The 20453-nt window shown below is 35.4% G+C and overlaps 1 protein-coding gene across 2 annotated transcripts in view; it reads left to right on the top strand.

Annotated features, from left to right (window-relative positions):
* DNAJC15 (DnaJ heat shock protein family (Hsp40) member C15) overlaps window positions 1–20453 on the top strand; it is an 88670-nt gene that overhangs the window by 46539 nt on the left and 21678 nt on the right. For both annotated transcript variants that reach the window (XM_004054439.5, XM_063697307.1), the window contains exons 3-5: window positions 2239–2312; window positions 11915–11991; window positions 19174–19244. In XM_004054439.5, coding sequence (XP_004054487.2) covers window positions 2239–2312; window positions 11915–11991; window positions 19174–19244 — 222 coding nt within the window. The remainder of the gene's footprint in view (window positions 1–2238; window positions 2313–11914; window positions 11992–19173; window positions 19245–20453) is intronic.

Here is a 20453-nt window from a genome sequence, read left to right on the forward strand (position 1 = left end):
TCAAGCTCCGCCTCCCGGGTTCACGCCATTCTCCTGCCTCAGCCTCCCAAGTAGCTGGGACTACAGGCGCCAGCCACCATGCTCAGCTAATGTTTTTTGTATTTTTAGTATAAAAATACAAAATTTAGCCAGGATGGTTTCGATCTCCTGACCTCGTGATCCGCCCACCTCGGCCTCCTAAAGGGCTGGGATTACAGGCGTGAGCCACCGTGCCCAGCCCATTCGAAAGAATAGTTCTGAAGATCTAAAGTAAATTTGCTGAGTCTGTCATTAACTTACAGCAGTTTTAAATTACATAGCTATATCCTAATTAAATGTTAATTTGAGAATATGTCCTTATTGATAAAGATTTACTTTTTTGTTCTAGCATTTGTGTTTGTAAGTTCTATCGGTTTGATCTTGTTAATTGGCTCTTTTAGGCAGAGCTGCATTCCATTTTGGCTATATAGAGTTTAGTAAGATCTAATAGAAAAATGAGAAATAGGAGGGTCTTGTTTTGTATGGTATTTATTTTCTCACAATTATCATTTAAAACACTATTTTAATCTTTTGTCTTGGAAATGATGAAACACTTCAACAACCAGAACTTTAAAATCTAGATCAGTGGTTCAGATTCTCTTGATGTTTTTGTCATCAAGGTCTTATGTCTCAGTTATATAACTTATACTTAATGAATTTCTGAGGTTTCATGAGAAGAATATCATGTCTCAAACAGAATTCTGACAAACTTGCCCCTAAACATAAAGGAATTTTAGTATTTAATTAATGCTACTCTAATTGAGTAGGCATAGTTATGAATTCAAATGTAAGGTTTTGATTTGAAATTAGATAAAGATGTATTTTTTCCAGGGTCGTCTTTGTAAAATGACAAGAATTGGTGTGTGTATTCTGTATAGACCACACTATTCCCAAACTCGTATTACTGACTAGAATATTATATTAAATAACAGCGAGATCTCTTCCAGAGCCAAATACAACCAAATAATAGAATTTAGGAGAAAGTACACTTAGATGTGTTAGAACTAGGTCTTCTAGTTAGAGTAAACCTCCAGATGTCACTTCTTGAAGCATTTAACTGCTTTTTAACTGAGATTAGAAGTCAGTCACTGTGGTTTTGAAGAATTTTGAGGTAATATAAAAGCTACATTTCATACTATTATAAAATCAAATGGAAGATGACATCTATGTGATAAGAGATACAGGCAAGTTAGGGAATCAGCCTCATTTAATTTCACTTTATTTAATGTTCTCCTTTATCTCAAGACCTTTTTATCTTCACATTTTCCCATTTCTGGCATCCTGTCTTTCACTGTAACATGTTTGCACAGAATAACAGTATACATAGGCCGGTAAATTTTTCTAAAAGGTCTAGGTAGTTGAATTTTTGCAGTAGAACTCTTGATTTGCAAATAGGCTTATGGTTAGAGTTGAATTAAAGCCTGTAGTGTCATATACTGGTTTTCTAGCAAGACTCTTGGAGAAAGAGATACTAGTAGAAGACACAATCTGATTGGGGTGCAAAAGATAAAGTAGCTAGATAATATTTTACTCTTATTTGATGCCCTCAAAATAATTTAGAACCTGTTTTACTATTGACTCTTAGTTGTTAAAACTCAGGGGAGTTTTGATTATTGGGATTCCCAACTAGGGAAAGAACTAAAAATAAGTTTTCAGAGAGAGTAGCCATCCTTAGTAAGAAAAATTGATAATTAACATCCTTGGTAAGTATTTCATATGTAATTGCTTTTTTACTTTAGAGATAATTCATTAAAACCATTTCTATGTAGTATAGATCATAAATATAATTTGTTTTCTATATATTTCAAAGTGATTATCATAAAAAGCAATACAATTAATCATTTTAGTATTATAAGTATCTTTTATATGTAATAGGACTTTACAGTTTGTTGTATAAAGAATACTAGGATGTTATTTTTTTGTGACCTATACCATAATATAAACGTAAGATATTATACATAAACATTGAAAATTTCTAGTTTTATGATCATAAACTAGAACTTGATAAATTTAATGGCTATGATAATGGTATTAACATGAAATTTTGCCCTCCAATAAATTAAAAATTTGAAAAAATTGACCATCTTTCTGGTAAGTTTTGAAATACTTATTGCAATAACATATATAAACTATCAATAAATACTGTTGCAAGCACTTTGAAGGTGTTGATTGATTTTGATTATAGAAAATACGTTTGCTTTTATTCCTTTTACTATTTAGGTCGCTACGCATTTCGGATCTGGAAACCTCTAGAACAAGTTATCACAGAAACTGCAAAGAAGATTTCAACTCCTGTAAGTTAAACGTGGCTTTAGTTAGAAGACTCATTTTGATTTTTGTTCATATGACATATTTCAATTAACTTAGAAAATGTCTTGGATTTTCCAATGTTTGTAGAAGTTTGTTTCCTTCACTATATCATTGGTGAGTTTGTCTAATTTACTGGCTCAGTTTCTTTTAAGTTATTGGTCACATTATTTTTATATCTAACTTTATTCCTGGTTTTGACATCTAATTATTATAATCTGTTTAGTAGTATTACATCAAATTTGATGTAACTTACTTTACCCGTTTAGTTACTGTTCATTTATTCAATAAACATTTAGTAAGTCCCCCATCCCTGTGCCAGGAGCTTGGAATAGCTGATGAACAAAGAAGACATGGTTCTTGTCCTGATGAAGCTTTTCCAAGAGTTGATGCCATCTTGTAATTTGAAACTAGTCCCCTTATACCATCATGCCTGGCCATCTCAAACATAAAATTACGAGATTTCAACCATGAAATCCTGTAGAACTTATTATACATTTTCGTACCAGCATTATAGCTACTCTGGGGAGCTGAATGTAAGTGAAAAAATGAATGACAGTGTGTATCCGTAAAAGCAACAGTATGGACTGTAGTTTATAACCACTGAAGACAATATAAGAAAAGTCAGTGAGGCCCTGCAGCATAAACGTTGGCTTCAGGGAAACAGAAGCAGATCTGGGATAGATCAACTTGGTTGAGATTTGAGATTGTCAAATTGCTGCAAACCAAGTTGATCATCAGCTATTCTGAGTTCCTGGCACAGGGATGGGGACTCACTAAATGTTTATTAAATAAACGAACAGTAATTAAACAGGGAAAGTAAGTTATGTCAAAGTTGATATAATACTACTAAATGTAAAACTACTAAACTACCTACTTTATATATGTTATTTCAATAAATATTTCAAAACTTACCAGAAAGACTGTCATTTTTTCCAAATTTGTAATTTATTGGAGGACAGAATGTCATGTTAATACCATTATCACAGCTATTAAATTTATCAAGTTCTAGTTCATGATCATAAAACCAGAAATTTTCAATGTTTATGTATAGTATCTTATATTTATATTATGGTATAGGTCACAAGAAATGAATTGCTTCTTTTAGCAAAGACATTACAGGCTTGTGAGGCTTAGTTAGCCATGAATAATGACAGCACCAAAGGATGACATACTGACAAATAATTAAACTTAGATTCAAAAAAACAGCAAGTGATTTTACAGTCCTATAAATGCATGTCTGTGATTAGAGGGAACATAGGTGTATTTTCTGTTTTCCTATTTATATTTTATTTGGCTAAAATATTGGTAGGTATTCAGTAAATATTCTTGGAGCACCTACTACATACTACATTACCATAGACAGTGGGATATAGTTATGGACCAAAGACATTGCCGTCTAGGAGCTTACATGTTAGTGGAGAGACACAGTGTAAAAAAAAAAATGAAGTAAGATATATAATACCTAAAAGTGTCGAGTGCTTTTGAGAAAACCAAATCAGGGTAAGAGGTTAAAGAGTAACAGCAATGAGGAATCTTTACCTTAGATAGGCCAGGTAAGGTTTCTCCAAGAAGATAAGGGAGCAGGCCATACGAGCCTCTGGTGTAAGAGCTTCCTAGGTGGTGGGATCACTGCAAAGGTCCTGAGGTGCAAATGAGTCTAGCAGCAAGAGTAACTCCAAAGGAGTGTATGAAGGGAATAGTGGTAGCTTGGGCCCAGATCCCTTAGGGCCTAATAGACAATGAAAAAAAACTTCAAATTTTACCTTAAGCGTGAAAGAGAGCCCTTGGAAGGGTTTGAGCATGGAGGCAATGTGATGTGCATTTTAGGTTATCACTCTGCTTGCTACCTAGAGCCAGAGTAGAAGCTGTGAAACCAGTAAGCGGGTATTGAGATAGTCCAGGTGATAGGTGATGATGGCTTGAAAGAACTATGTTACTGTGTCCATTGCTACTACTCTAACATAGTTCTTTAAATGAATTCTATTTATATATTTCCATATATTTATAAATAATAAATGGAAAGAATTTCAGAAATCGTTTCTTTTCTGTTATGGTGATCTTCAGTATAGTGTAAATAGAAAATTACCAAGCTGTGCAAAACTACATTATTTAACATTGTAAAGGAAGAGAGAGCAAGAAAATGAGAAAATCTTCAGTAGTTGGTAGAGGCTTACAGATAAGGCAGGGTAATTCAAGAGATTATAAGGGATATACTCATGTAAACTCTTTATTCAGTGGCTCATATGACCTGCTCCCTCATCTCAGAGGAGCCTTACTTAAGAGTCTGAGCCTGGTACCTGCATTTCTTAAAGGGAAATGATGTGTGTACCCCCTTTTCCCTCTTTGTGGGGCTCAAGGTAAGAAACTTAGCCTTCAATAAATCTGGCTTCTTTTTCACAAAGTGCTACTCTTAGAGTTTGCAGTAAAACATCTCAGAATATCTTTATCATTGTCATAATCATAATTATATTTCTACCTCAGGAAAGATGCAAGTACTTTTAAAGAATTTTAAAACTAGTAATCATTCCAGGGAAACTGAGAAATGAAATATGTGCATACTTTCTGTTGGTACTAATGAATCCCAATGTCACACCTCATAAACACAGTATACACAGTGTTTTGATTTTGTAAATATTATTAATTATTGAACCAAATAGGGTTACTAAAAAGACAGGAACTGTAATTGTGGGTCACTAAATCTCTGTCATTCAAAGAAGATTGTCCAGGGCTCAAGTTTCAATGGGGGTGTCTTTTCATTGTTTCTTTAAACTTTATTTGCTTTCTCTAAGCTTTAACATGTTGTTTTTCAATCTTATCTCTTTTTCATACTTTTTTTTCATCTTGCTGAAATAGTGCCTTGGATAAGTCTTTTATATGGAATGCATGGATGGTAAATGTATTTTCTGCTTTGTTAAACAGTTTGTTTCTTTTGTTCTCACTGTTAATTATCAGCTGCTAGCTCCTTGAAATCTGGTGAAGCCAACATTAGAGAAGTATAGAAATCTCTGCTGAGACTAAGCCTCAGTGCCTGAACTCCCGCATTCCTGCATACTCACAGCTAGATTTTTTGGTGGTCTTATTATTCTTATTCCATTGTAGACAACCTATTGTTTTGGTTTTCTTTTGTTGTTTGGGTTTTGGGGTTTTACGTTTTGGTGGTGGTGGCTTTTATTTTTAGCTCTGAAAGTTTGTAGGATTTTCTCTTTCTTACTGATGTTCTGGAATTTCACGAGAATTCTTAGTGAGCCCTAACTTATTTGAAAATGGTCTTTAGTTCTGTAAGATTTTCTTACAGTTTTTTCTTTTATTATTTCTTCCTTTCATTGTCTCTCTTTTCTGCTTCTGGAACTCCGAACAGAAAGATGAGAAAGATGTTGGACCTGATAAAAAGATGTCTGTCCTCTATGTCTCTTACCATTTTATCTCTTATTTTCCATCTCCTTATCTTTCTTTGCTCTTCATTCTACAATATTTTCACAGCTTATTTTCCAGATCACCAGGTTGGCCTTTAGAAACGTCCATTCTGTTTTTCATCTATCCACCGAATTCTTCACATCGGTAATTTTTTTTTTTTTTTTTTTTTGGAGACAGAGCCTAGGCTGTAGTGCGGTTGCGCAATCTCGGCTCACTGCAACTTCTGCCTCCCGAGTTGAAGTGATTTTCCTACCTCAGCTTCCTGAGTAGTTGGGATTACAGGCACTCGCCACTACGCCCAGCTAATTTTTGTATTTTTAGTGGAGATGGAGTTTCACCATGTTGGCCAGGCTGGTCTTGAGCTTCTGACCTCAAGTGATCCACCCACCTCAACCTCCCAAATTGCTGGGATTATAGGCGTGAGCCACTGTGCCCGGCCAACGTTAGTAATTTTCTAACTTCCAAGGATTCTTTCTTGTTTCTTTTTTCTGGCAACCCATTTTTTAATTAATGTGGTATCCTTTTGAATATTTCTAAAGCCATTAATTAGAATTTGGCCAAATTCTCTTCTGCTTCCTAATTTATCTCCTTTTCCTAAAGTCAGTTGTTATGTGTTCATATTGGTTCTTTTTTTCCCCTCCATGATAATTGGGTTTGCTCAAATGTCCAGTGATCCTTGGTTGTTGATTCATATTTATGATGACTAAATTGACTAATAGAAGTAATGTTCTTGACTTTTCTTCAGCAGTTTGGTAGGGTTGCTTCAACAGCTTAATTGAATGACAGTGTTGACAGTGGGCTGTAAATAACATAGGTGGGTTTGTTAACAGGCATGTCTTTCAGAGCAAGGAGACTAGAGGCAGGATTGGTACCTGGAGAGTCCAGGAGAGGTTGAGCACCGTGTATATTTTACTTCTTGGCATAGCTTCTCACCTCCCTAGGCTTCTGGGTTCTGAAATGGGATCTGCTGGTATGCCTCTTTGGTTCTCTTAGTACCTACCACCCAAAATAAGATGCGTATCAGAAAAAGAGGCATATGGTTCTCTTTCTCAGCCTGAGGGCAAAAGTGACAGGTGCCTGGCCTCTTATGCTCTATATGAGTAGAGTAGGAATGATCTGTTTATATTGTTCTGGTTTAATAAGTTTCGCTGATTTTTTTATTGTTGTTGACTCTGAATTTAGTGTTCTTGTTTTCCTGAAAAGGGTTTCTTTTTTTCTCTGTTTGAAGCTGCTGGGATTTTTCTGTACATGCAAATTTTACCTAGGATTTCTTTAAACTTTCTGGTTTGCTATTTATCCCATTTCTTGTTTTCTAGGCCTATTAAGGGTGTTTTAAAATTTACAGTGTCTTTACTCATTTCAAAGGCACTTCGGAAAGCAAAAGATCTTTATGATTCAGTCTGCTCTTTTGAACAAGTGCCCTTTTGCTTGTTTTTTTTTTTTAATTAATGTATTAATGTATATTATTGACTCAGCCAATGTCTAATTACCCTTAAATTTTTTTCTGGGGGAGAAAACCCATCCTTCATCTTTTTTTTTTTTTTGAGGCTTTTAATTTTCTATTTGTGAATCTGTCCTTTTATTTGAATATAATTTTTTAAATTATTTTGTTTTATGATCAAGTGAAATTTATGGAAAAATGTACTAATTAAAATCATCCTTTGTTAGCTTTAAATCAAATAGATTATTTTACATAATAAAGTTTATAGTTTATGATAAATGTATTCTTTTAAAACTATGGGATGATCCAGTTCTTCTCTAGTTGCCTGGAGGACTTTTGTGTTTCAAGCTATTGAGTGAATGAATTAGCTAATGAAGACTTTGGTTTAACTTAGCAAAGGAGACACAAAATAATCTAACATGGCACTATAGCATTTAGTGCTAATTTTAGAAGGAAAATGATTTTGACTTCTGTCGTTTATATGTACAATATTTTATGAATGGGATAGTACAAAATAATCATTTGTAAGGTCCAGGATGTGTTTCTGTTTTTAGAAAAAAAGGACCATTTACTCCATCTATTTGATGGTATACTTGTTCCTTACAGTAATCTCATTTTTTGGATCTAAACATTTTCTTTGACCTACCACAGTGTTGTCAGAAAATGGTTCTGCAGTGGCTTATACCTGTAAGTCCTAATATAATGCAATATGGGTATATTATTTTCAAGCTTAAAAGGACCTTTCAGTTTTATTAGTGGGGAGGAGTACAGAGTTACAATTTTGTGCTTTCTCATGACATAGATATTAATTCAAACATAATAATGGATTAAAATACTGTGATAACAGTTTTGTTCTATTTAAAGTTATATAAGACCTAAATTTTCTGGAAGTTTAGGAAGCATGATTTTCTCTGAAGAAATGTGTAAATACAGTTGACCCTTGAACAACCTGGGTTTGAACTGCACAGGTCCACTTAATCATGATTTTAAAAAATAAACTCAATGAGCCCTCCATGTCTGCAATGAAATGTAGATCAAAAATGTAGTATTCATGGGATGCAAAACTCACCTACGCTGAGGCCAACTTTTTGTATCTGTGGTTTCTGTAGGGCTGACCGTGGTGCCTGAGTGCAGATTTTAGTATGAGTGGTCCTGGAACCAGTCACCCACAGATACTGAGGGTTGAATGTATTTTAGTAGTGTGTAACATAGCAATTTTTTGTTTTCTCTTTGTATACTTTTCTGCACCCAGCCCCAAATGTTAAGTCTCTATTCTCAAAATGGTCTAGATCTTTTTGGAAGAGTTTGTGTTGATTATATGTATATACAGATTGACTTACTGGTAATAAAATCAGTGTTCATATGAACTTCTTCCCGACACTAGATTTTTGGCAGCCTTTTCTGAAACTCTATGTCTACCTGGGCAAAACTGAAAGTGAAAAAATTGCTCAGATGCCAATACCTGCTTTTAAGATTAATGAGCTTGGTGACTATAGTGGGAATGACAGTTTATGAAACATGATAAATTTATCTTTTTTATTATGCTGGCTCCAAATTTTAGAGCTCCCTAAGGTAAATAAAGACTCATTGAAATATTTTTTTCCTGAGTAAAGAATTATTCTATGTAGTAGTTCAGGCATGATTTAAAAACAAAAGTAGGAGCAAATATTTGGTGATACTTCTGTTTTGTTATGACTAAATCAACTAATTACCTTTAATTTAGGGAGTAACGTATGCATCTAGTAAAAATTTTGGTTTCCTGAAAGAAACCTTAAAACCAGCCCCTATTCCTCTAAGTCCCTCGTTTTTTGAGACAGTCTGTCTCCATTGCCCAGGCTGGAGTGCAGTGGTGCAATTTCAGCTCACTGCAACCTCCACCTCCCAGGTTCAAGTGATTCTCCTGCCTCAGCCTCCAGAGTAGCTGGGATTACAGGCGTGCACCACTACACCCAGCTAATTTTTGTATCTTTAATAGAGACGGGGTTTCACTGTGTTGGCCAGGCTGGTCTCTAACTGACCTGAGGTGATCCGCCCGCCTCAGCCTCGCAAAGTGCTGGGATTACAGGCGTGAGGCACCACAGTCGGCCCCCTTACTTCTTTCCATTTGTATCTGTATCTGTAGTTCTCTCTATATCTCTCTTTATATATGTGCATACTCTCTATGTATGTTTAGAAAGATATAAAATTTGTTCAGGTTAGTATGTGTACTTAACCCAATTTGATTATCCTTCCTCTCCTCAAAACTTGTGTCAGGGGTGGGGGACTATTTGTTTTTTTACTGGATTATAAATTACTTGAAACTTGGAGAGTATATTATATTCTCACAGTATTGATTCATTGATAGACTAGCATCTGTGTCATGAAGGACAGTCCTTGATCTCTTATTTGAAAAGTGCCTGGTACACAGCAATTGCTGAAGTGTTTATTGAATGAATTAATTGCCAGGAATTATTTATTACCAGGTATAAATTTATAATAAGCTGTTCAAAGAGTATAGCTTATATAAATGGCCAGATCTGACTCCCTAGAACCCATTTTTTAAGCTCTAGTCATTTCCTTAGTTTCTTTTAGTATTCTTCTTTTTTCTTTAATTGTATAAATAGCCTGTGCTCATTGTTGAAAATTTAGAAGTTAAAAAAAAGAAAAAATTATAATCCCACCAGCTAAAAATAACTTTAAAGTTATATGCTTTCAGATTTTATTTCATGTAAGCATACCTATTTTTCCCTACTTTTGTAAGGAAATGGTTTCATGCTTAGAAACATTTATGCCTGTAATCATATATGTGTATGTTTCCTCCTAAAAGCTAAGTTTGTCCATCCTGTTTCTCTGTTTAGAGCTACTGAAAATAGTGTCTTTACTTGCTGTCTCCATTCCTTTCTTTCCATTCTGTCTCAAATACACTCTAATCATAACGCTCACCTCACTTTCTGCAGCTCTTCTCAGTTTTTGATGTCCTCTTTGCTAAATCCAGAGGTCAGTTCGTGGCTCTCATTTTACTTTACCTATCAGAAACTTTGAAACCATTTTTCATTTCCTCACTCTTGACTTGTAGTTACCATCCTCCTTTACTGCTAGGCCTTGTCAGCCTCCTTGACTGATTCCTCTCCATTTCTATATCACGAAGTGTTGCAGTCTTTAGGGAAGACTCCTTGGACTTCTAATTTTTAAACCATCTTACTTCAGTCTCATGGCTTTAAATGCTATCTGTACACTAATGACTCTCAAATGTAAAGTCTGATGTTAAGTCAGACATTCTCCACTTGGATATTTAAGACATTTTAAACTTAATATATCCGAAATCATTCTCCTCATGTCTGTTATTCACAACAAATAAACAGCTGCTCCTTTCCTCAGTCATTAAATGGCAATTTGGCAGTTTAGGCCAGAAACCTTGAAGTCATTTGCACAGCTTGGGTTCTCTGGAAAGCAGAGTGAGATAAAGATTAGCAAGCTATACCTTTATTAAAGAGTGCTCTTAGCATAAACAACTCCAGAAAGAAAGGGAAGGACAAGTTAGGCTTCAGTGCATTCCTACAAAAGCCTCAGCCAATCTCACAATAACCTCTAAGCAAGGATGGCTCATTGTAGTTATCCCAAGTTGGGGCAAGGGGTCATAGGATTAAATGACATTACCCAGGAAGTGAGCATATATAAGAAGTCCAAGGACTGAACCCTAGAGAAATGCAATGTTTCTATCCCATGTCAACCAGTCAGTAGATACAGGCTGCCCTGCAAAGTGGGATAAGCTTGACTTCTTAAGGCAAGGCAATTCCTAAAGTGTCTGACAGCTGGGAGCTATCAGCCAGCCACAGCCCCAGTGTCTGGGGAGTAAGTCCTTCACGCCTGATGGGGGATCTGATGAGCACATAACAGTGTCCTCAACATCATTCTTAATTGTTCTTTTTCTCATATCCCAAATTCAATCCATCAAGGAAATGTTAGTTCTGTTTTAAATATACGTCCAGAATCTAACCACTTTTATCACCTCCTCTGCTACCGCCTTAGTTCATACCATCATCATCTGTTGTTCATCTGTTGTTATGTTTTCTGAACTGGTCTGCTACTTCTACTCTTGCACCTTTCTGTTCTCTACATGGCAGTTAGATTAAATCGAAGTTAGATTGTTATTCCAGTGCTCTGGCTTCTCCTCCCACTTAAAATTCTAAATTCCTTCCATTGTTTACAAGGCCATCCACAATCTGGTTCCCATTATATCTCGAGTCCTCCTTTTCTCCTTGTTCACACCTCTCCAGCAGCATTGAAACCTTTTAATCCAGCTTCCCAGCCTCTCTTGGCTTGCCTGTCTGCTAGTGTGACATACTCCCCTCTTCATTAGTTCCTCCCCATTCTCTGTTGGCTAGTGTGATAGGCTAAACGATGTCTGCCATGTCAACATTAAATGACTTCATCAAGGTTATCCAATGAGAAAAGTACTACAGAGCTTAGAAAAAGTTCAAGCATTTTGCTTCTACCAGTCTGTTTTGTTCTTTCTGTTGTATCTTGGTGTAGAAAAATTAATGTTTTAAAGTGAAAAAAAGTATTTTTTAAAACTTCATATTGGTCAGAATTTCTTGAAAAGTTTCATTGTTTGGTGCTTCCCCCCGCCCCGTAATTTTGAGTTGACTTCTAGTAAAATGCATTACTCTCACTGCAGCTACATGATGAGATTGAGGTCATGCCACCTCATACGTGGAACTAATGATTTCTTGCTCTTTCTTTCCTATACAGAGCTTTTCATCCTACTATAAAGGAGGATTTGAACAGAAAATGAGTAGGCGAGAAGCTGGTCTTATTTTAGGTGTAAGGTAGGTGTGCAGCATAAGTATTGTTTTGTTGTGTGGCCAAGCTTGTCTTTAAAAAAGAGAAAACGTTACAATAAGGTTATACTTACACTTAAAATTATGAGTAGGTGGCAGAGGAGAAAATATCAAATTTTTATATTTTAAAGCCTCAAATCTGAAAGTATCCCACTCCCCTAAAAAAACAAAACAAAACAAAACAGGCAAAGTTGTGAAGTACCTTTATTCTTTAACAAGGATCTATAATATTTGAATACTGATGTTTCAGTTAACCAAAATATCCTTTTTTGTGACATTCTCTCTGGACTCAGTTTTATAATTTGATATCATATTTTTAATTATAATCCAGGATATGTTTCATAGTTCTTTTCTGCTTCTGCAGTGTGACATCAAGCATATTTATTGTGCTTGTTTCACCTTAGTATCCTTTTATTGTCTAACTTTGAACAATATGAGAGAAAATTAATGATATTATATAATTGCTGTGTGATATCATTTAACATTTAATGTTAAGAATATTTTCCCCTATGATAATCATTTGTTTACCATATGTTCCCTTAGAGCCTACTCTCAAGTTTTTGTGGGAATTGGTTACAGTATGTCATGTACAACAAATCTTCTGATGATATAATCAACACAATTAAGCAAATTAGATAATAAAGTCCTGTATTGACAAAAATGTTTTGATATCTTGTAAATTTTTTAAAATTTAAAGATTTTTTTAAAAGCCAAAACATTTTATTATTTCTTATGACCTAGCAGAAAAAACAAAAGAGTTGGGAGGAGGAGCCCAGTTTAGTTTGGTGCTTTATTTAAGAGATCTCATCTCTTCTTAAATGAGCTCTCTCCTTACCAGACAATAGAAAATAGGAAATGATTTTAAGCATGAGAGTCAGATTAGGAAGTTTGCTATACTGCCAACTATTTCTTGCTTAATATCATTGAGAATGGCATTGTTATTTTTCCTGAACTTTTATTGGCCTCCCAAAATACCCTGTTGATTATCTTGAAATCTGAGTATGAAACACATTATAAAACCAAGTACAAAGGTTTTTGAGGATATCCTTTAATATTATGCAGGGCACTTACGTTGTTAGGACAGACAGGAGTTGACTATATTTTTACATTCTCTTAAGATATATATTTATAAAGTTTTATCCCATAGAACTGAAAGCTGTATAAAATTCACTTGGAAAATTCAGTGATTAAGAGCACAGACTCTGGTATCAAGTGTATCTGCGTACAAATACCAGTTTAACACCTATTAAATGGGTGACCCCAGTTTCATCATCTGTAAAATAGAGATAATAGATTAGTTTTAACTGCATAAAGTTGCCGTGAAGATTAAATTATATAATATATGTGAACTTCTTTTTTTGGAAGTTTTTTTCTTTTTTAAACTTTTAGGTTCAGGGTTACACGTGCAGGTTTATTATAAAGGTAAACTTGTGTCACAGGGGTTTGTTGTATAGATTATTTTGTCACCCAAGTACTAAGCCTAGTACCCAATAGTTATTTTTTCTGCTCCTCTCTTACCTCCTACCCTCCACCCTCAGGTAGGCCTCAGTGTCTGTTTTTCCCCTCTTACTATTTAGCTCCCACATGTAAGTGAGAACGTGTGATATTTGGTTTTCTGTTTCTGCATTAGTTTGCTGAGGATAATGGCTTCCAGTTCATCCATGTTTCTGCAAAGCCCACCATCTCATTATTTTTTGTGGCTGCGTAGTATTCCATGGTGTATATGTACCACATTTTCTTTATCCTGTCTACCACTGATGGGCATTTAGGTTGATTCCATATCTTTGCTGTTGTAAATAGTGCCACAGTGAACATATGTCTGCAACACATGGTACTTACTAACTACTCAATAAATATCAGCCAAGCAAAGCAGATTCTTGCCCTGATTCTGTCGCTTAGGCGCTGCCCTGTATGATCTTAGTCAAGCTTTTTTGTTTTGTTTTGTTTTTAGCTTTTCTATACTTTGGCTTCTTCATTTTTGAATTGAGAGTAATAATATTCTGCCTTGTTGGAATAATATAAGAATGATATGATGATACCTTTTTACATAATACCTACCAAATATCAGGTGCTGAAAAAAATTTGGCTCCTGTTTCTTTCCATGTCTGTCACAAACGCAGAAGCTAGATATTTGTCCTAACACATTAAGTGGAATGGTAAATGAAACTTATCTGCTTTCCTCTAGCCCTTTCTTTTCAGTCAGGCAATGTTGATTATGACAAGATAATTTTAAGATGTGAGTATATTCATTGAATCTCAGCTATGTAGACTATATAACAGGTAGGTGAAGGCAAAATGGAGCTGATCCTTTTGATAACCTATTTTAAAAATACTGTATGTGTTCTAGATGATACTATACATTCTGACATATTGCATATGAGAATTGTTTATTGAAATGTGTATTTGAGTCTTTGCCTTATGTTTTTCCTTGCAAGAGAATAGTGTCCTACAATATGACTCATGTCTGTAACAAAAAGCCTGAATTATTTTACAAAGCTGCCCAGGAAAATTGTTTTTATACCTGGTATAGTAAGTCCTCACTTAATATCGCCCATGGGTTCTTGTAAACTGTGACTTTAAACAAAATGACTATAATGAAACCAATTTTTTAAATCAATGTTATAAAGAAAGGATGTTGAAGGAAATGACATTATTCAGGGACCTGCCATACATCATTTTGCTTAAAATCACAGTTTTTAAGAACCTATCAACAATATTGTGTATTATATGAAATGATGCACATTTGTGATTTTTTTTTTTTTTTTTTGAGACAGACTCTTGCTCTGTTGCCCAGGCTGGAGTACAGTGGCACGATCTCCCCTCACTGCAAGCTGCGCCTCCCAGGTTCACGCCATTCTCCTGCCTCAGCCTCCCAAGTAGCTGGGACTACAGGCGCCCACCACCACGCCTGGCTAATTTTTTGTATTTTTAGTAGAGACGGGGTTTCACCGTGTTAGCAGGATGGTCTCGATCTCCTGACCTTGTGATCCGCCCGCCTCAGCCTCTCAAAGTGCTGGGATTACACGCAGAAGCCACCATGACTGGCACCTTTATGATTTTTAAGCTTTCTAAAAACTTTTGTAGAATTCTGTTTATAAACTATATTAGTCCATTCTCAAGCTGCTATGAAGAAATACCCAAGACTGGGTAATTTATAAGGAAAAAGAGGTTTAATGGACTCACAGTTCCACATAGCTGGGGAGGCCTCAATAATGGCAGAAGGCAAAGGAGGAGCAAAGGCACATCTTACATAGTGGCAGCAGGCAAGAGAGCATGTGTAGGGGAATTGCCCTTTATGAAACCATCAGATCTCATGAGACTTAGTCACTATCATGAGAACAGCACAGGAAAACCCGCCCCCATCATTCAGTTACCTCCCACCGGTTCCCCTCCCATGACATGAGGGGATTATGGGAGCTATAATTCAAGATAAGATTTGGGTGGAGACAGAGCCAAACCATATCACTATATGTTACTCAAAAGCTCAGTAGTAGAAAAAAAAAGATGAAACCAAAACTGCTCCATTTGCCAGAAGGTCCAAGAACACCACTCCACATACCCCCACTGCCAGCCAGATGCATTCTAGGGAGCTGTTTGAAATCTCTGGTCTAGGTAACATCATATTTAAAGTTATATTTTCAGCTTCATAGTGAAGTTGTGTATACTGGAGGTATATCATCATAGCTACATTTAGTTTTTATACTAAGCTTTAAAACTAGGCTTCTCTCATGTTTAATCTTTACAGCAACAAACATGTATTAATATTAAAATGTATTAAGGTCCAAGAGACTTAATATAATAATAACTAAAAGGAAATAAACACTGCCAGCAAAGCAGAATAGGTCTCATTTCCAGAGCTCACCATTAGGAGTCTGATCATTATTATCTTAAAGGCAGAGTGTTTTGAATGCCATACTTGTGCATATGAACTTTCCTTCCTTGTGTTTACTTTCGTTCAGTGGTTGGTGGACCTCAGTATGCATAATGCGTTGTGGAGTTTTATGTACAAAACTATGTGGAACTGATTTTCAGAGCATTGTAATTAATTATCAAGGAAATTTTGACGGAGTAATTTTCAGATTTTGTTTTATGTGCTCAACTAAAACTTAATATCTAGAATAAAATGGACCTTGCCATGTATCTTCTAAAAAAATATACAATGGTTCAGCAGAACATTCACCTATATATATATATATATATATATATATATATATACACACATATATGTGTGTATGCGTATATGTGTGTGTATATATATGTGTGTGTGTGTATATATATATATATGAAATTTGGATTTTACTGAACTTATCTCATTATTTAGAGGGCCACATGGTGATGAAATTTATGAAATAGGTTTTTAAAGCTCCCCCTTTTTTACTTTAAAATTATTTGCATAGTAATCCTTTATAATATTAGTATTTACTAATATGAAGTATTTGTTATAGTAATCCTTTATAATATTAGTATTTACTAATATGAAGTATTTGTTATTTTAAGGAGTTTACCTTTTTACAGTCATTTTTGGAGTGTGATGTAAAATGCATTAAGCACTTGTATTATATATAATCCTAATTTCTTTTTTTTGTTTTTTTTGAGACGGAGTCTTGCTCTGTCACCCAGGCTGGAGTGCAGTGGCGCTATCTTGGCTCACTGCAAGCTCCGCCTCCTGGGTTCATGCCATTTTCCTGCCTCAGCCTCCCGAGTAGCTGGGACCACAGGCGCCCGCCACCACGCCTGGCTAATTTTTTGTAGTTTTAGTAGAGACAGGGTTTCACCATGTTAGCCAGGATGGTCTCGATCTCCTGACCTTGTGATCTGCCTGCCTCAGCCTCCCAAAGTGCTGGGATTACAGGCGTGAGCTACTGCGCCTGGCCTACAATCCTAATTTCTATTTTAAGATACAAATCATAGCTTCAGCCCTAAAGTTATTTAGAATCTACCTAACATGACATGCCAAATACATACAGAACAGCTAGAAAACATAAGTAATAAAGGCAAGATGTGCCACAGAGCACCTGTGTAGCAAAAAAAGGAGTTGATAAATGTAGATTAGCCACAGAAATCGAAATCATTCTGCTGTAATTTTTCAGTGTAATTTTTTTATTTCTTAATAGGCAATTAAACAGTATAGTGTTCATACCTCTGGTATGATGTTTAACAGTTATTTTCTCAAAATTCAGTTGTCTTTTAACCAGACAATGTTTAATTGTTTATCTGGGAGGTACCTACAAGCCAAAAAGTAAGTTTAGAATGCTGCCTCAAAGACATAGGTAAACAGCCAAGAGGAATACTCTTAAGTCCTTATAGGAAAATATTTAATTCATTTTACTCATGGAAGACTATTTTATGTGCTTACTCAGCAATTAATAGTGCATTTTAATGTGCTTGGTGATCTGTCACTTACCCACAGATCAGAGGTAGCAAGTAACTAGCAAGGAACTGCCAAAGACTAGAACAATAGCAGAATCAGGGATTGACAACTGATAGCATAGGGGAGGCACTGTTCAAAATAGAACTTAAATGAATAACATTCTAGGTCCATTTAGTAGGAGGACAAGCAAACATCTGCAGACCTTGAGAGTTTAATTGGTAATAATGACAATGCTGCGAGCCATCCAAGAAATGTTAAGTTAGGTTATTTACACTTTATTTTCAAAATGCAGGAGATATCTAATACAGTCTCATAAGCATCTTTTACTTTCATGTGTGCTAGGTTATGTTAATCTTTTTACTTATATTATCTAATTTTTCTTTAAAATAAACCTGGGGGTAGGTTTTATTACATGTATGCTACGAATGAGAAAATTGCAACTGAGTTTAAGCAAGACATACTTTCACAGCTAATAAGTAGTAGAATCAAGAATTTGACCCTGTTTCTGACTAACTGTAAAAGCACATGCTTTTAGCTATTATGTTGTGGTTCATCCATGCAAATTAAATTATTTTGAGCTTTACAATAATTACACTGTGCTTTAAAGTCAACTATTATTATCCCCATTTGAGACTCAGAAAAGTTAAGTAGCTTAAACAAGATAGTATAGCTATTAAGTAGCAGTAGTAGGATTTTGTTGTTGTTAGTGTTAATTTTTTTTCCTTGCCTAGAAAATGTACTAATAAGCAACATTTCCAATACTGGATACATTGGGTTTTACCCAAATAATTTTAGGATTATTTAATTATCTACTTTAATTTTTGTTTACAGCATAGGCTTTAACAGCCAAGCTTTTCCCATGGGTTTTTTTTCACAAAGCTAAATAACTATGAGACATAAAGAGTTTTGAGATCCTCTGTAAAGGTAAAAGATAACTATAATGAAGCACTTGCTACATTCCAGGTACTGTTCTAACACTTTGTAGGCATTAACTCATTTAATCCTTACAGTTGCTCTAGCCCTGTTTTACAGTGGGGAAACAAGCACCAAGAGGATAAAAATTTGATCAAGCTTACCCAATCTTAAGTGGCAATGCTGGGATTAAAATCCAGCAGTGGGCCAGACGTGGAGGCTTACACCTGTAATCCTACCACTTTGGGAGGCTGAGGTGGGCGGATCACGAGGTCAGGAGTTCGAGACCAGCCTGGACAACATGATGAAACCCTGTCTCTACTAAAATACAAAAATTAGCCGGGTGTGGTGGCGCGCGTCTGTAATCCCAGCTACTTGGGAGGCTGAGGCAGGAGAATCACTTGAACCTGGGAGGTGGACTTTGCAGCGAGCTGAGATCATGCCACTGCACTCCAACCTGGGCAACAGAGCAAGACTCCTCCTTCTTGGGGGGTGGGGGGAGTCCAGCAGTATACCTCTGGAATCCAAATACTTGTCTGCTACACCGTATATACCACCTTCCCCCCAAATAACTTAGAAGCATAAGTTTTCAAACTTACAGTATTGTCTGCAGAAGCTGACTCCCCTAACCTATATGTTGTTTTGTTTTTTAAATTGATTGAGAATAAAGATTGGCATTACAAAGGACTGAAGAAAAACAGATGTAACATTGAATCAATGATTTATTTTGATGGTTAGTGGAATTAAGTGGAAAGCTGTAATTTCATATTTGTCCACAAGATGGTGAAATTCTCATTAGGTATAATTTCTTGAAACCCATATAAACCCTTAATTTATAATCTGCATTTGGTGCTATTTATTATAAGCACTTTAATTTCTTTTTACAGCCCATCTGCTGGCAAGGCTAAGATTAGAACAGCTCATAGGAGAGTCATGATCTTGAATCACCCAGATAAAGGTAGGTAGAATTCCTATTTTTCATAATATGTATATCAAAATATGCTGTGAATTCCTTTCAGATTAAAGTCATTATATATGATATATAGTTGAGATGGAAGTTTGTGCACCACATGCATTGTGATTTTTTTCTCATAAATGAGCATTTAGATTGGAGTTCAGTGATTCACACAAGTAGTGGATTTATATTATCTGCTTTCAAGAACTTAGTTGCTGGTTTTTTATATATGACTTCCTGAACCCATCTGATGCACCTACCATTTTTATCAAGAAAAATCGGAAACACGAGTTATGGACTCTTTGGTTGTCTAAACTGATTTGGGCATCACGAATTGTATTTATGTAACCTTCAATGTAAAAGCACAAGAGTTAGAGGATTTCCTCCAAATCTGTGAATGTAATATGTCATAGATGATTCTGAATTTCTTAATTTTATTCTGGAAGGCTCTGAGGCTGAGCCATTTGTTTTTAACTGGCCAGGTTTTTAATGTAAATTTATCTTACAGAAAGACAATTATTATAACTTTAACTACACTGCAGCTGCTTGAGAGGGAAAGCCCATATGTTCATTGCTGTTTCTGCTTTAAAATAACAGATGGTAGAAAGTTACACTGTATTTCAGAAGTCAAAGGGGGGTGGGGGAGGAAAGTGAAGGGTTTCTTGGATTCTTATTTACAGACTTTCAGTTTCCTAATTATTTCAAAAAAATTAAAAACAAATTTTGGATTCCTCTCCATCGTAACCAGTACCAAAATAAGGCATTCTTCTTCAGCTTTCTCACTTAATTACTTACTATAAAAGTTTTTTTCGCTAAGCATCATCTCTGTTGGTTTTTGCACTTATTATTCTTTAGTGTGAATAAACATGAGAATAAACTTTGAAAAGAGGTTTTGCTAAAAATTTCTAAACAGTTTCAACAGTTACTGAAAGATTCACTCAGCTAATTTACTTTGCATTGTGGGCTATCTTATGAGCCAGTAGTGTTTAAAGAATTACGATTTATTTTGAGATGGTATATTTATTCGAGGTGGGATTGTTGACTATAGTGGGCTTACTAATATCCTTTAGTCTCACCCTGTGTTGGGTAGCTGGGTGTGAAAGAATGGACTTCGGAGCAAGGAATCAGCATTTTTCTTTGGCTTCTACCTTCCAGTCAGCATTGTGGCCTTGAATACTCCCTTAACTCCAAATATGAGTTTTATTATTTACA

Source organism: Gorilla gorilla, chromosome 14 (genome assembly GCF_029281585.2).
Source record: "Gorilla gorilla gorilla isolate KB3781 chromosome 14, NHGRI_mGorGor1-v2.1_pri, whole genome shotgun sequence".
NCBI lineage: Eukaryota > Metazoa > Chordata > Mammalia > Primates > Hominidae > Gorilla > Gorilla gorilla.